Below are 12602 nucleotides of genomic sequence, written 5' to 3'. Positions count from 1 at the left end.
GGGCACCAGGTGCGTGAAGGATCGTTGCCAATGGAGGGCGGGTCCACGGGCCCGGGACAGATGATGCGACGGTCTTTCGCGTAGTGAGGTCGAAGCTTGGGTGAGGATCAATGGCAGCGAGATGGTCGGGGCTGAAAGGTGGAAAGACAGGACAAGAGCATTTGTGCCAGTGCGATTGGTGAAGTATTGGCAGAGGCGACAGTGACGTGTTTCGGAAGAGAGTCTGGGAAGGCGATGAGAGATTGGCAGTGTAGTGTGTGTGAAATGCAAGAAAGTTGCAGAGAAGCAGAAGAATGAGAAGAGGTACTCGGTAGTATGGCAAATGGTGGGAGCGGAGGGTGATGATCGGCGCGCGCGCACTGAGATTGATGATGGGAGGAAGCGCAGAAGCTGTGGATGAGCGCAGTGTACTGTACTGTAGCAAGCAGTCGGTAGCAAGCCGACAAAGAATAGAGCCGACTCGAGTGCTCACTCAGTTTTATTGGTCACTTACGTGATGCAACCCTCCTCCTCGTCCTCCTCATCATTCATTCATCATGACCTACAGTTTTGTACCGTTCTGTGCAGTACTGCCAGCGCAGGCGGCGCCAGAATGATGAGATGAGAGAGCGACAAGCAAGCAGAGATAGCAGCAGCAGCATCGGCAATGCGAGGGCATTTCGGGTTTAGCGTGTGGATTCTCTGCGAACTGACTGACTCTTTTCTGCGGGCGCGGACGCCGCCGCGAATTGAACGCGCCCGCGCTATGGCAAATCTCATCTCACGTCGGTCAGTGCAGAGAGGCACGAGGGAAAATGGAGGGGGAAAAAAGAGATGAAACGGATTCGTTCTTGTCGGCGGCATCGGTCAACGAACGGTCTCTCCCTCTTTTCTGAGGATCTTTGTGAGACAGGTGTGATGGCGGGAGCGAGTGACCACACCTGCACATCTGCAAATGCGCCGACGGTCGATACCTGTCATGTCTGATCTCAGCAATGTGTGGTGAACACCATCGCCTTTCCGGGAGCCGGCTGGGGTCTCGCCGCGTGGTGTTGGAGTTTCGCCAGCGGTATTGCGCCGTTGTGCCAAATGACGCTCTTGTGGCCCAAATCGGCGGAAGACAACATCGAATCGTGACACTCAACTGTGCGATGGGAAGTATGGCGAGAAGGCACGTTGAAAGATGTTCAGGACATCCACATCCGTACGTCTTTCCTTTCGTCATAACGTCCAGCTCCAACTGCTCGCAATCGTGCGTAAACCGCTTTCTCCCGCCCATCTGTTCTCTATCGAGATGAGGGGTGCGGGTTTCGATCGTACCTAGGTATGCGACGGGCCAGATTTCTACCCGATGATGGTATCATCTGTGATTAAGCGAGCATCGGCTGCAGGTGTATCAATACCATGGACATGTCGAACATTTGTGGCCATGAGCCTTCTCTGGAGATCGTCGAACAATGATATTGAAATTCATGTGTATTAAAGTTATTATGGCCTATATTGCGATTGCTAGATTGATGCAGGTGGCACAAATTATGGATCTCAGCTATCCACTACCTACCCAGGTACGTACGAATCTGTGGATACGTACGTACCTGTGTAGCTTCGCTCTCTACGACTGGTGCAATGCACCCATTTCGCCATTTGCTATTTTATTACAGGCACTGCGGTGTCCTGTAGTAGTAGTCGTAGTGGTCTTCGGGCTCTAGAGCCGATCTCATTGATGAAAAGTAGAAAAGAATGAATTGTTGCGCGCTGTGGCGTGTTTACGGAGTGCCATACGCAGTATTGGAGAAATGGGAGTCCGACGCCAGCGCCAACGCCAACGCTGTTCGATTACAAGACCAAAGGTATCGCCCGTTTGTTTGTTCAGTGACCACGTCAGCGTGAGAGAGAGTAGGCGAGCATCACAGCAAGACGCCACAATCTCGCCCGGGTGGAAAGCAAAGGTGCGCACGATCTTGATCATCTTCATCATCCTACTGATCGCAAAAGGTCTTTCAGTTATTCGCGTGATGGTGTTACTGACATTTCATTCATTCATTCATTCATCATCAACAGCACCGCAGCGACCCAACTTCGACCTTCCAATGGCCCGATGATGGAAACACCATTCACGAATTCACATTCTCGAGCTACAAACACGACATCTAGGCTTTCCCCCGGACATGCCATCGTGTAGCGTTCATCGCTTCATGCTTCGGCTGCCGGTCTCGCCGACATGACTGATTTACAGAACAGAGATCCTAGGTACCCCTTTGGAGCTTCAGGCGAGGTGGGCTTTGCTTGCGTGTTTCGTTCTTCATCCGCGGCGAGATCCACGCTTCCTTCTTGACTCACCTCCTCCTCTCGCTGTCCCGGTTTGCAACGCGTGCTTCTCTTGACCACTCGAGTTCTCCATCTCGGATTTGTCCTCTTCTTTGCTATCTCAAGAGCCCGGTTGTGACTGTCGCAGCACAGTCGCCATGAGGAACCCGATGCCCGACACCATCTTCCGCCTAGCAACAGACCTGCCCCTCCTCGGTTTCCTGCTTCCTGCTTTCAACCTCTCTGAGGCGGAACAGTGGAAGAGTGGTTCCCAGGAGGGGAGGATGCGGTGAGGCTCCAAGTAATAGTTTTCAATCGGCAGGAAATATCTCATTGCTCCGGTCTCTCCTGTGGCTCATGGGTTGCGTAATGAGGAGATGGCATAGCCGTAGAGAGAGGATTGCGGGAATGGAATTGAGAAGGCGGTGCATCCGACCAACATCAAATCGTCCGGTGATGATGAAAGCAAATGCTTCAAAGCTAAATTTGAACTGGGAGTCATTTCCCTTTTGACAGCCGAGATGCATTCTTCCTTTTGGGAGAGTGGTATTTCAGGTTGTTATTGATCACATAAGAGAGCTAATCTGAGGACGATACGACTGTTGAAATTTCTCTGGACTATCCTATACTTCTTTGTCGTTTCTTGACGGGGAACCCCTCGTGTGGGTGTGTGTTGCGGAAGGCGACTTCTTGTGCTTCAAGGCCCTCGTCGTCACAGGTGTACATCTCACCCAAGTTTTTCAAATTCAAATGCCACCATTATTGTGTACACTCTTATCAACACTCAACACTGGAGATCATTTATGAACAGAGTCGAGAGCCTTATCAATTGTCCATCGACGAACGTCTTGGCTGCGTATGCCCAGGTGCCCAGGTGGCATATATCTTTAGGGTTGGTGCGCGCAAAGCGATGCGAACACGTCAACACGTGATGACTTCAAGATCACATTGGCTTCGGCCTAATACGGACTTCGAACAATACCAAACCAGGCAAATGCCACGAACACCAGCAGGCGCATAACATCATCCTGGTCGTATCGGCGGTCTTGTGTACAGTAGCATGACTTGAACGAACGACCCGGCACATCGACAGATTTCTTGACTGAAATCTTGTCAATTGCGATTCCTTTTCCACCATGGCAGATTTATTTCCTACCCTCCCGCAATGCGCTGCTGTGGCCGTCGCGCTGAAGCTGTTGCTTTGGCCTGCCTAGTAGGTCCCGCCCAACGACATCAGGAGAAAGGATGCAAGCAACACAAAATTGATCCATAGTGTAACGAACAGCAAATCGACCGACTTTGAAGTCCACCGGAACTGGTTAGCTATCACCAACTCATTACCGATTCATGAGTGGTACTACGAGGTGAGCAGAAGCATAGATTCTCTTCCTCTTTGCTGGTCATCAAGTCCCTACGATTATAGATCTCCTAACACAAGTTTCTGTCCCATTTACTGTCTAGAAAACATCAGAATGGACGCTCGACTATCCGCCCTTCTTTGCCTACTTCGAATGGACCATGTCACAAGCTGCGCGTTATATCGACCCAGCCATGCTCGATGTTTCAAATCTTGGCCACGATAGCTGGCCGACAGTCCATTTCCAACGAGCGACAGTCATCATCACCGAATTGGTCCTCGTCTACGCTCTCTACCTGTATGTCGTCCCCGTCCCTTCCTTTGCGAAACGTTAAGCATGTGCTCAACCCGATCAAACAGATTTATTCAGTCGTCTCCTCAGGCAACCAAGAGGCAATCGCATGCCGCTGCTTTATCGATTCTGCTCTCGCCTGGATTGCTCATCATCGATCACATTCATTTCCAATACAACGGCTTCCTTTACGGCGTCTTGATTCTGTCTATCGTCCTTGCGCGATACCAAAAGGACTGGCTCTTGGCAAGCGGCCTTTTATTCATGGCTCTGTTGTGTTTCAAACACATCTACCTCTATCTTGCGCCGGCATATTTCGTCTACCTGCTACGAACATACTGTCTCGGCCAGAAATCGTTATTTACCATTCAATTTACAAACTGCATCAAACTCGGAGGCGGCATTGTGATCGTCGCTGTATTGGCATTCGGTCCTTTCGCCTACTACCAGCAGATCCCGCAAGTCTTCAGCAGATTGTTTCCATTTTCTCGTGGATTGTGTCATGCGTACTGGGCTCCCAACGTTTGGGCGCTGTACTCCTTTGCTGACAGGGTTCTAATCTACCGTGAGTCGCTCCTTTCCCTCCGAGCTTCATTGCATGATACGAAGTACCAGAGCCATCGTTTCGCTAACAAGCACACCTGAACTAGTTGCCCCTCATCTCAAGCTCTCAATCAACTCTGAGGCTGTGAATAGCGTGACTCGTGGGCTCGTGGGCGACTCGACGTTTGCTGTGCTTCCAGAAATCGCTCCCAGGACGACGTTTTTTCTTACTCTTGGCGCTCAAATTGTAAGTGCAATATCCGGACCGCCATCGTCTATTTCGGCGCAGCAGACCTTCGCATGGAAGCAAGTAACTGATGCCACCTCAGCCATCATTGATCAAACTTTTCTTCCAACCGACATGGGACAACTTTGTCGCGACAATCACCCTTTGCGGATATGCATCATTCCTCTTTGGATGGCACGTTCACGAGAAGGCGATTCTACTCGTGATCTTGCCCTTTAGTCTGCTGGCGCTCAAAGATCGTCGCTATCTGGGTGCCTTTCGACCCCTGGCGGTGGCCGGTCATGTCAGCTTGTTCCCACTGCTCTTCACGGCGATGGAGTTTCCCATCAAGGTCATCTATACCATTGCTTGGCTGACCGTAGTTCTGTTGGCGTTCGATCACTTGACCCCAGCGTATGTGGATTGTTCCATCAATACATCTTCGCGAAACACATTTCGGCTGACATTTGTGCAGGTCTCAACAGCAAAGGGTATTCCTCTTTGATCGGTTCTCACTGCTTTACATCGCCGCGGCGATCCCGTTGATCGCTTATTCGTCGCTCGGTCACCAATTGCTGTTTGGCGAGAAATTAGAATTTCTGCCGTTGATGTTCATTAGTTCCTATTCCGCGATCGGTGTCGTTGGGAGCTGGTTGGGTTTCCTGGTCGTCTTTCTCACATCCTGAGCAGCAGACCTAGATCTTGATCAAAAATACGTATTTTGTTAAATCTTGCATCGCTTTGAACCGGCAATACTGTTGAACCGATGCTAAATGTGAGGTTCATAGGATCCAGGAACGAACACGGACGTTCGTTTACGACGAATGCATATCGAGTCACCTCATGAGCCGATTTAGAGCACATACGTCCTCGCATTCTCCCAATATTCGCTCAGCATGTCTATATGCCGCATTAATCCAGAAATTACCAGTATGGACCCGAAGAGACTCTTCTATCGTGTTTGCGATCGAGCGTCATCGAGGTGATAAATTCGGGATGACCAAGAACCCGTTTTTATATTGCGATTCCAAAGATTCAAATCGTTTCAAATCCAAAGACTCGTGGATAAATCTGATTCAGTGCCAACCGCTGATTACAACGACTACAAATATGTCGGGAAGGAGTTGGCGTTGAGATGGTGCGAATTGCGGAAGACGAGTGGATAATAGCAGGACTTGGACCAGGAGCGAAGCCAGGGTGTCGAGGCGCATGGACCCGGCGCGCTAAAATACGTAGTTTGGACCTTATTAAGTAAGCCGAGCAGTCAATCGTTCGGGATCTCAATACCACATGCACAGCACGATGGATCGCTTGTCGACCATCCATTGCTGTTGTTGCTGCCCAGATGTACTTGAAGTCTCCCAGGCCGTCTACCGAAGGATTGGTTCACTCGACGGGTCGTGGTGAATTGTCATGGTGTTGGATGGGCAGATCTGCTGCGTGTTGTCACTTCCGCGTGCGTGCGCGCTACCCAGCTCGCTCACGTTTCTGCATGTCCATACATCCATCCATCCCCACACACCCAAGGCACCACCACCACGCCAACTAAAAGTACTTACCCTGCCTTCTGCTTCTGCTTCTACGTCTTCGCCGCCATGACTTCAAAGCTTTCACCCTCTTCCTCCTCATCTTCATCCTCCGACCCTTCTTCAACACCATCACCACCGTCCATCCGCGTCAACATCACGACTTTTAACCATCATCACGAAGGACCCCACACGCGTCATAACCTCCCTGGACTCAATCTCGAACGCGATTCGATTCACAAATGTCACATCCCTCCTCTTGCCGATCCATACGCGTTCGAAGACCAGCATACAAATACTCGCCAATCAGTTGAAGCACCATCGTTCGCCAGACGTCAATGCAACAGCCTCGTCGTTCCGCATAATTACTTGACTATTCTCGCATTGATTCATTGACGCGATCGATCTCGGGATCCAATTGTACGGCGACCCAAGTGTGGAATCTCAATCAACGATCGCAATTCCTGAGCACCGACCTTGCGCATCGATTTGGCTTCAGTCAGGCCCTGTGCGGAGACCGCATCAATATGGTTCGCATCACCCATCAAAAGTCTGAAGAACTAGGTCGCCAACAATTAGAATTACAGGTTCTGAATAAGAGAAAACCAGTTGGACTTCTGCCCAACCCAGCAGAGGTCTCGGACAATTCCGATGTATGGAGGTCAAGAGCGCATATATGAATAAGGATTAGTTGTAACGGAGAATTTCTAGGTGTTTGTCATGAAAGGCACGAACGAGGTCTTCACAGATTATGAGCAATATCTGAAACGGTATGTTGCATCAAACATCCACAGCGGAATCTGGGCATTGAAAGCTAACAATCGCCTCTTCAAGATATGATTGGTTAAGTCAAGTATGTCGTCGGCGATTGTTACGTCTGCGCCCACTCACTTACCAATCGACAGAGGAAGTTTACAGACGGAGTCAACGGAAAAACTGGTCTCACATACTGGGAAGCATTAGAATCTGAGGTTGGTGATCAATGAATCATTGGTCCGGATCAGAACTGATCGTTTCCTCAGACGAAAAGCTCCGCGACGATCGAGAATGTCTTTCCTGAAGTTTTGCGCCATCCCATACTTCGTCAAGTGCAATTCTCGACGATATCTCGCATGGACGAATTAGGTGAGAGGAGCTCGCCACAGATGATTGAAGACAGGTGCCTGACTGCTACGTTATACAGTCAACACAGTTTTTGAAGAGTTCAAGCATGATTTCTTCCCCGGTGAAGAGGTTCTGGTCGTTTTTGATGCTAGCGATCAGTCAAGAGGCGTCATTCGCGAAAAAGCAAAGTTTCCCATGATCAGAGGACCCGACGGATCGGTACAACGCGAGCCCTTTGCAAGATATTTCGTCCGACTAAAAGACTCTGAGGAAGAAGCACTTCTTGACGACAAACATGTACGACGCGATCGAAATGTTTTCACTAAGCAGAATCTGCGAGCGTTTCTCAAAAACTCACTACAACGCGAGAACTGGATTGGCGCTCCATGGCTCGTGAAAGAGCCTTTGGCGATACACTACCGACTACCTATGGAGATTCCATTTCATCTGCTTCAGGATTCCCGCCCTGTTGCCAACAAGGTAACGATCTTTCCCGAATTTCTGCTACGTGGGCTTTCAATTGCGAATATTGTACTGACACATCACAGCAACAAATGCTTCAAGTTCGACCAGCGAAGGCCACGAAGCCGAAGAAGAATCCACAACTCTATCGTCCTTTTCCCGACGACGGAGATCTCATTCCGATGGTCAAGCGCATACTTCCCGGCGAGATTGACTTTTCGTCAATGCCCAAACCGCCACCGCCGCCGCCTCCACCGCCGCCCAAATATCCAATCGAAGACCTGGAACTTGCGCCGAGAAGGAATGGGGTGACGAGACCGGAGCTTAAATTCTGGACTGACGAAATGGCGGAGTTTGTCAAGGCCAAGGACAAGTCTGCATACAAGTTCTCCGGACTGACCATGAAATCCATGGGAGCATTGCTGGAGATCTGGAACACTCTCAATGTCCAGGCGGAAGTATACGTGCTCGACAGTTTCACCTTTGACGATTTCGTCGACGCGATGACTTACTCCCCGGTCGACACGCCTTGTACGCTGACTGAAGAGATCCATTGCGCGGTGCTCAAATTGTATGTCGATGAAAGTGGCAAAGTTGTCGTCAAGGATCTGCCTGAGATCGAGGAAGAATCAGAAGACGGGTCCGATGAAGAAGAAGAGGAGGAAGAAGAGAGTGAGATCCAGACCCCTGTTCTAGACGTGCCGGCGCGCTCCACACGCAGCCGGAGAAGTTTGATAGAGGCACCTGTCGAAGTCGCGCCCCCGCCGGTAGAGGATAAGAAGAAGGGAAACCGGGCAGTAGAGATGTTGGGAAATCAGAGTTGGACCGAGCGGCTTGTCGCGCGGGATTTCGAGGATGGCGGATGGCAGGTCATCATTGTTGGCCTCTTGCATCAACTCTCAGCAGCACCTTACTACCAGGAACTATGCGAAACACTCTTAGCTGAACTGGCACCGGACGACGAGGATGCCACACGAGAGACTGCCGCAAGACGATTCGCCGGAATAAACGTCAACCTCCGGATAGCAATGCTGCAGGTGCTCGTTCTATTGACGATCCGCACCGACTCCATCAAGAGCTTCCTCGACACTTGCAGCGAAGACATGACCGATGTCCGGAAACGAAAGATTGAGCATCAGCGCGAGAGGAAACTAGCGGTCGACCAACTCCACGCGAAAGAAAAGGAGCGAAAACTTCAAGCACCAAACAATATGCCCGAACCTGCTTCGCCCAAGATTGAGCCCTCTGAATTGGAAGTAAGCGAGATGAAAGACGATACTATCGAGATCAACGGAAGTGGCGTCTTTGATTCCGATGATGATGCTCGATCAGCTGGGAGGGCGTTAAGGCGTGGCGTGGACCGTAAGCGGAAGCGCGACGAGGAGGCTGCTCGTCGGGAGAAGGAACGCGCTGAAAAAGCCGAAGCTGCCAGGTTGGTCGCCAAGCAGACGAAAGAATATCGGAAGCTGCTCAGTGAGATCGATGGCCTCAAGAAGAAGATCATGGAGCTGGAAGCGAAAATCGACGATTGCGATGACGATCTACGCGAGGCTAACGTCCAGCGCACGAAAGTCCTCGGCAAAGATCGATACTGCAATCGCTATTACTGGTTCGAACGGAATGGGCAGCCGTTCGCCGGCCTTCCACGATCAAGCACGGCTAGCTACGGATATGCGAACGGTCGTATATGGGTACAAGGCCCAGATGAGCTCGAGCGGGAAGGTTTCATCGACCGCACCAAAGAAGAACAACAAGAGTATCAAAGGCTGTTCCACTGCACCGTCCCCCAACGCCGCGAGGAAGAAGAAGGCCGGACAATCCTCCGCGACGCCGACGACTGGGGTTACATCGACGACCCCGAGCGCCTCGACGCACTGATCGGCTGGCTCGACGACCGTGGCGAGCGCGAGAAGAAGCTCCGCAAGGAACTCCTCGAATGGCGCGACAAGATCGTCACCTACATGAACGCGCACCACACCTTCTTCGCCGCCGAGCAGGCCCGCCAGTTGGAGGCCGACGAGGAGCTGGCCTCGCGCCGCGCCAATGCCATCTCCACCCGCCACAAGGTCCAGGAGGACCACGTCGCGAGCCTCCCGCGCTGCACCAAATGGACGAACTCCATGGCCCTGGACGACCTGGGCCATCTGCATTCGCGCCCGCCCCGGAGCAAGGCGAAGCGGCAACGGAAATCGGATACGTCGGGGACCTCGGCGGCGGCGAAGGGCGTCGCGGTCGTCTTGGGCAAGAACGGGAAACCGTTGGCTCGGCAGGGGACGAAATAGCGGAGTCTTTTGGGGAGCCGATGTTGAACCATTTAGCTGGTCGTCGTCTGTGGGGAATATCCCGGAGGCGCAAAAAAAGTCATGACGATGCTGGGTGTCGATTTTGGGGAATGCTGCATAGCGGGGACGAAGATGGTGGTTTTAGTAAATTCCTGTATGGAAAACCCGCATTTGTACCGTCTCTGTCTTGGGGGGAATCCCGTCGTCTGAATCATGTTGTCGTGTATCGATGTGGAGATCACGTACCAATCGTCACAGATAACTCGCCGGATCAACTTTTCCGCGTCAATGTCATTAGACCGGTGTGAATTTTGTTTCTCGCATCTATGATGGGTTCCGTTTACAACGACAGAAAATGATGCCCCATATGCCCACCCTCGCCGAACATGTCTATAAGAACAAGTCATCCAGAAAAAAAAGAGAACCAAATCTCCCCCCCCTCGCTGTGGGAGTCGGGAGCTCGAATGCGTGGAAGAAAGAAAGAAAAAAACATGCTATCTCTCCCGCCCTCGTCGTCGTCGTCGCTCAGACGATCTCCTGGAAGAGCTTGTCGTCCTGCTCCCGCAGCTGCACGAACTCCTCGCTGTTGTACAGCTCCAGCATGCGGTTCCACGTGTCGGTCCAGTCGTCGTGCGCCCAGATGGTCTCGGCCATGGGCACCCAGATCTTGCCGTGCACGATGAACAGGTCCTTGCCGTCCTCCTTCAGCTGCGGGTAGCCGTTCCACGCGTTCTCCAGCGCGCCGGGCGGGAACGGCCCATTCGGCCGGAAGATGTAGTTGACGAAGGACTGCTCGGCCAGCCCCTGGTCGAAGTTGGTCATGTTGCTCGACTCCCGGATCAGCATCTCGTGCATGGCCAGGTTCGGCTTGATGACGATCACCCCCGCGTTGACCATGCCGACGCGCTCCTGGTGGCCCGAGAAGACGTAGTCGCACATGTCCCGGCCCTTCTCCGTGAGGTCCTGGGGGAGCATCAGCTCGACCTTGCAGCGCTGCTGCGGCGCCAGGCTGAAGACGCGGTCGATGTTCTCGAGCGCGAAGGCGTCCGAGTCCATGTACATGAGCCGGTCGAAGTCGGTCTGCTTCCACATCTCCAGCTTGCTGAACATGTCGATCAGCCGGCCGGCCACGCCGCCGCCCTGCGGCTGCTTCACCGGGTGGAAGGGCACGAGGTCGAGCTCGCGCACGAGCGCGCCCGCGGCCGCGAACAGGTCCCGCTGGGCCTGGGTGGCGAACTTGGTGACGAAGACGACGACGGGGTAGCGCCGCGACCGCGAGCGTTGGTCCCAGAGGAGCCGGAACACGCCCTGCTGCGTGGCCATGAAGTAGGGGTCGAAGAGCGACGGGCTGCGGGTGGCGAAGAAGGTCGCGAAGGCCTTGCCGCCGGGGCCCTGGTAGTTGTGGGGCGCGAGGTGTTTGAGCTTCTCGATGTCGAAGGAGGGGTTGTCGGTGTTCTCGAGGTCGAACTGGAAGAACCATTTGTCGAAGTCGAAGGAGTCGGTGTTGTTCTCGGCCCAGGCCATCTGCGCCATGCCTTCGTCCTTGGGAGGGTCGGCGGGTTTGGTGGTGGTGTTCTTGTCACCGCCCGTCACGCCGGACGCGGCGGTCGTGACGTGGTTCCAGGCGGTGGTGATGATCTCTTTGCCTTTGTTGGGGATCGGGGTGTGCGGCAGCCACAGGGCGAGGAGGATGAGGACGGCGACGGTCGCGATGATCGCGTTCCGCCATGTCCTCCATGTCTTTTGCCCGCTCGGTGGGAGCATTTTTGTGTGTGAGGTCTCCCTGTGTCTTTCTACGAGGTGTGCTGTAGATATGTACCGGATCTGCAGGACTCCTCTGCAGGCGTCGCAAGGGTCTTGATAGACCGGCTTCCGGGGCGTGAAGCAGAGTTTCCTCCGCAGTACCTAGGGATATCCGGAAACGTCGCGGCGATGGATGAGGTTTGTTTGGGATTCGAGGTTGGATGATGAACGATGGAGGCAGAAATGAGCAGAGGACGAGAGATGGAAGAGAGTGGTGGGAACACCTGGAAGATGGAACGTCGGACCAATACTGGTTGGTTGCAACACTCTCGATACGATTGCGATAGGCACGCCTCACACAGTCGCCCACCCACACAGACAGACACACACACAACACACACACACACACTTACACACACACACACACCTGGACCGAAGCGAGAGAAAGAAGGGAGAGAACCCTGGCGAATGCAGCGAGCCATCAGCGAGACGATTGCGGGACGAGACCCGCATCGCCTGTCCATTTGCACGTGGCGGGCGATAATGTCGCGCCGTTGCTTCTCTTTCCTCCCCGTCCCTCGGTCGGCGTCTCTTTTTGGGGCGGGTTCTATTGGATTGGATTGGGTTTTGGCTCAACCAAGCCGCGCGGGGACGAAAGCACCTGTCAACCGGTTATTATTAAGAATTGACGAAAGCAACGGTGTCGTATACGGTACATGTCGGGCTTCTGTACGTATAGAATGATCTATGGAAGACTCCATCTCTCTCTCTCTCTCCATCT

At 52.8% G+C, this 12602-nt stretch overlaps 3 protein-coding genes across 3 annotated transcripts; 2 read left to right on the top strand and 1 right to left on the bottom strand.

Moving 5' to 3' along the window:
• Positions 1-3422: 3422 nt before the first annotated feature.
• On the top strand, positions 3423-5390 carry K489DRAFT_320818 (glycosyltransferase family 57 protein; the record flags this gene model as incomplete). The annotated part of the gene is made up of 7 exons (XM_033601491.1): positions 3423-3499; positions 3572-3650; positions 3748-3941; positions 4004-4500; positions 4586-4725; positions 4808-5118; positions 5180-5390. 7 exons carry the CDS (start codon positions 3423-3425, stop codon positions 5388-5390), a joined length of 1509 nt encoding a protein of 502 aa, XP_033459074.1.
• A 1367-nt stretch (positions 5391-6757) lies between these two features.
• Positions 6758-10078, top strand: K489DRAFT_370923 (uncharacterized protein; the record flags this gene model as incomplete). The annotated part of the gene is made up of 7 exons (XM_033603198.1): positions 6758-6883; positions 6942-7000; positions 7065-7083; positions 7136-7201; positions 7253-7355; positions 7414-7814; positions 7883-10078. The coding sequence occupies 7 exons, from the start codon at positions 6758-6760 to the stop codon at positions 10076-10078; spliced, it is 2970 nt and encodes a 989-aa protein (XP_033459073.1).
• A 525-nt stretch (positions 10079-10603) lies between these two features.
• K489DRAFT_320516 (glycosyltransferase family 8 protein) lies at positions 10604-11602 on the bottom strand (the record flags this gene model as incomplete). The annotated part of the gene is made up of 1 exon (XM_033601461.1): positions 10604-11602. One exon carries the CDS (start codon positions 11600-11602, stop codon positions 10604-10606), a length of 999 nt encoding a protein of 332 aa, XP_033459072.1.
• Positions 11603-12602: the final 1000 nt, after the last annotated feature.

Source organism: Dissoconium aciculare, assembly GCF_010015565.1.
Source record: "Dissoconium aciculare CBS 342.82 unplaced genomic scaffold K489scaffold_7, whole genome shotgun sequence".
NCBI lineage: Eukaryota > Fungi > Ascomycota > Dothideomycetes > Mycosphaerellales > Dissoconiaceae > Dissoconium > Dissoconium aciculare.
The sequence above is the reverse complement of the archived record's forward strand: the minus strand, read 5'-3'. Positions and strand labels throughout refer to the sequence as shown.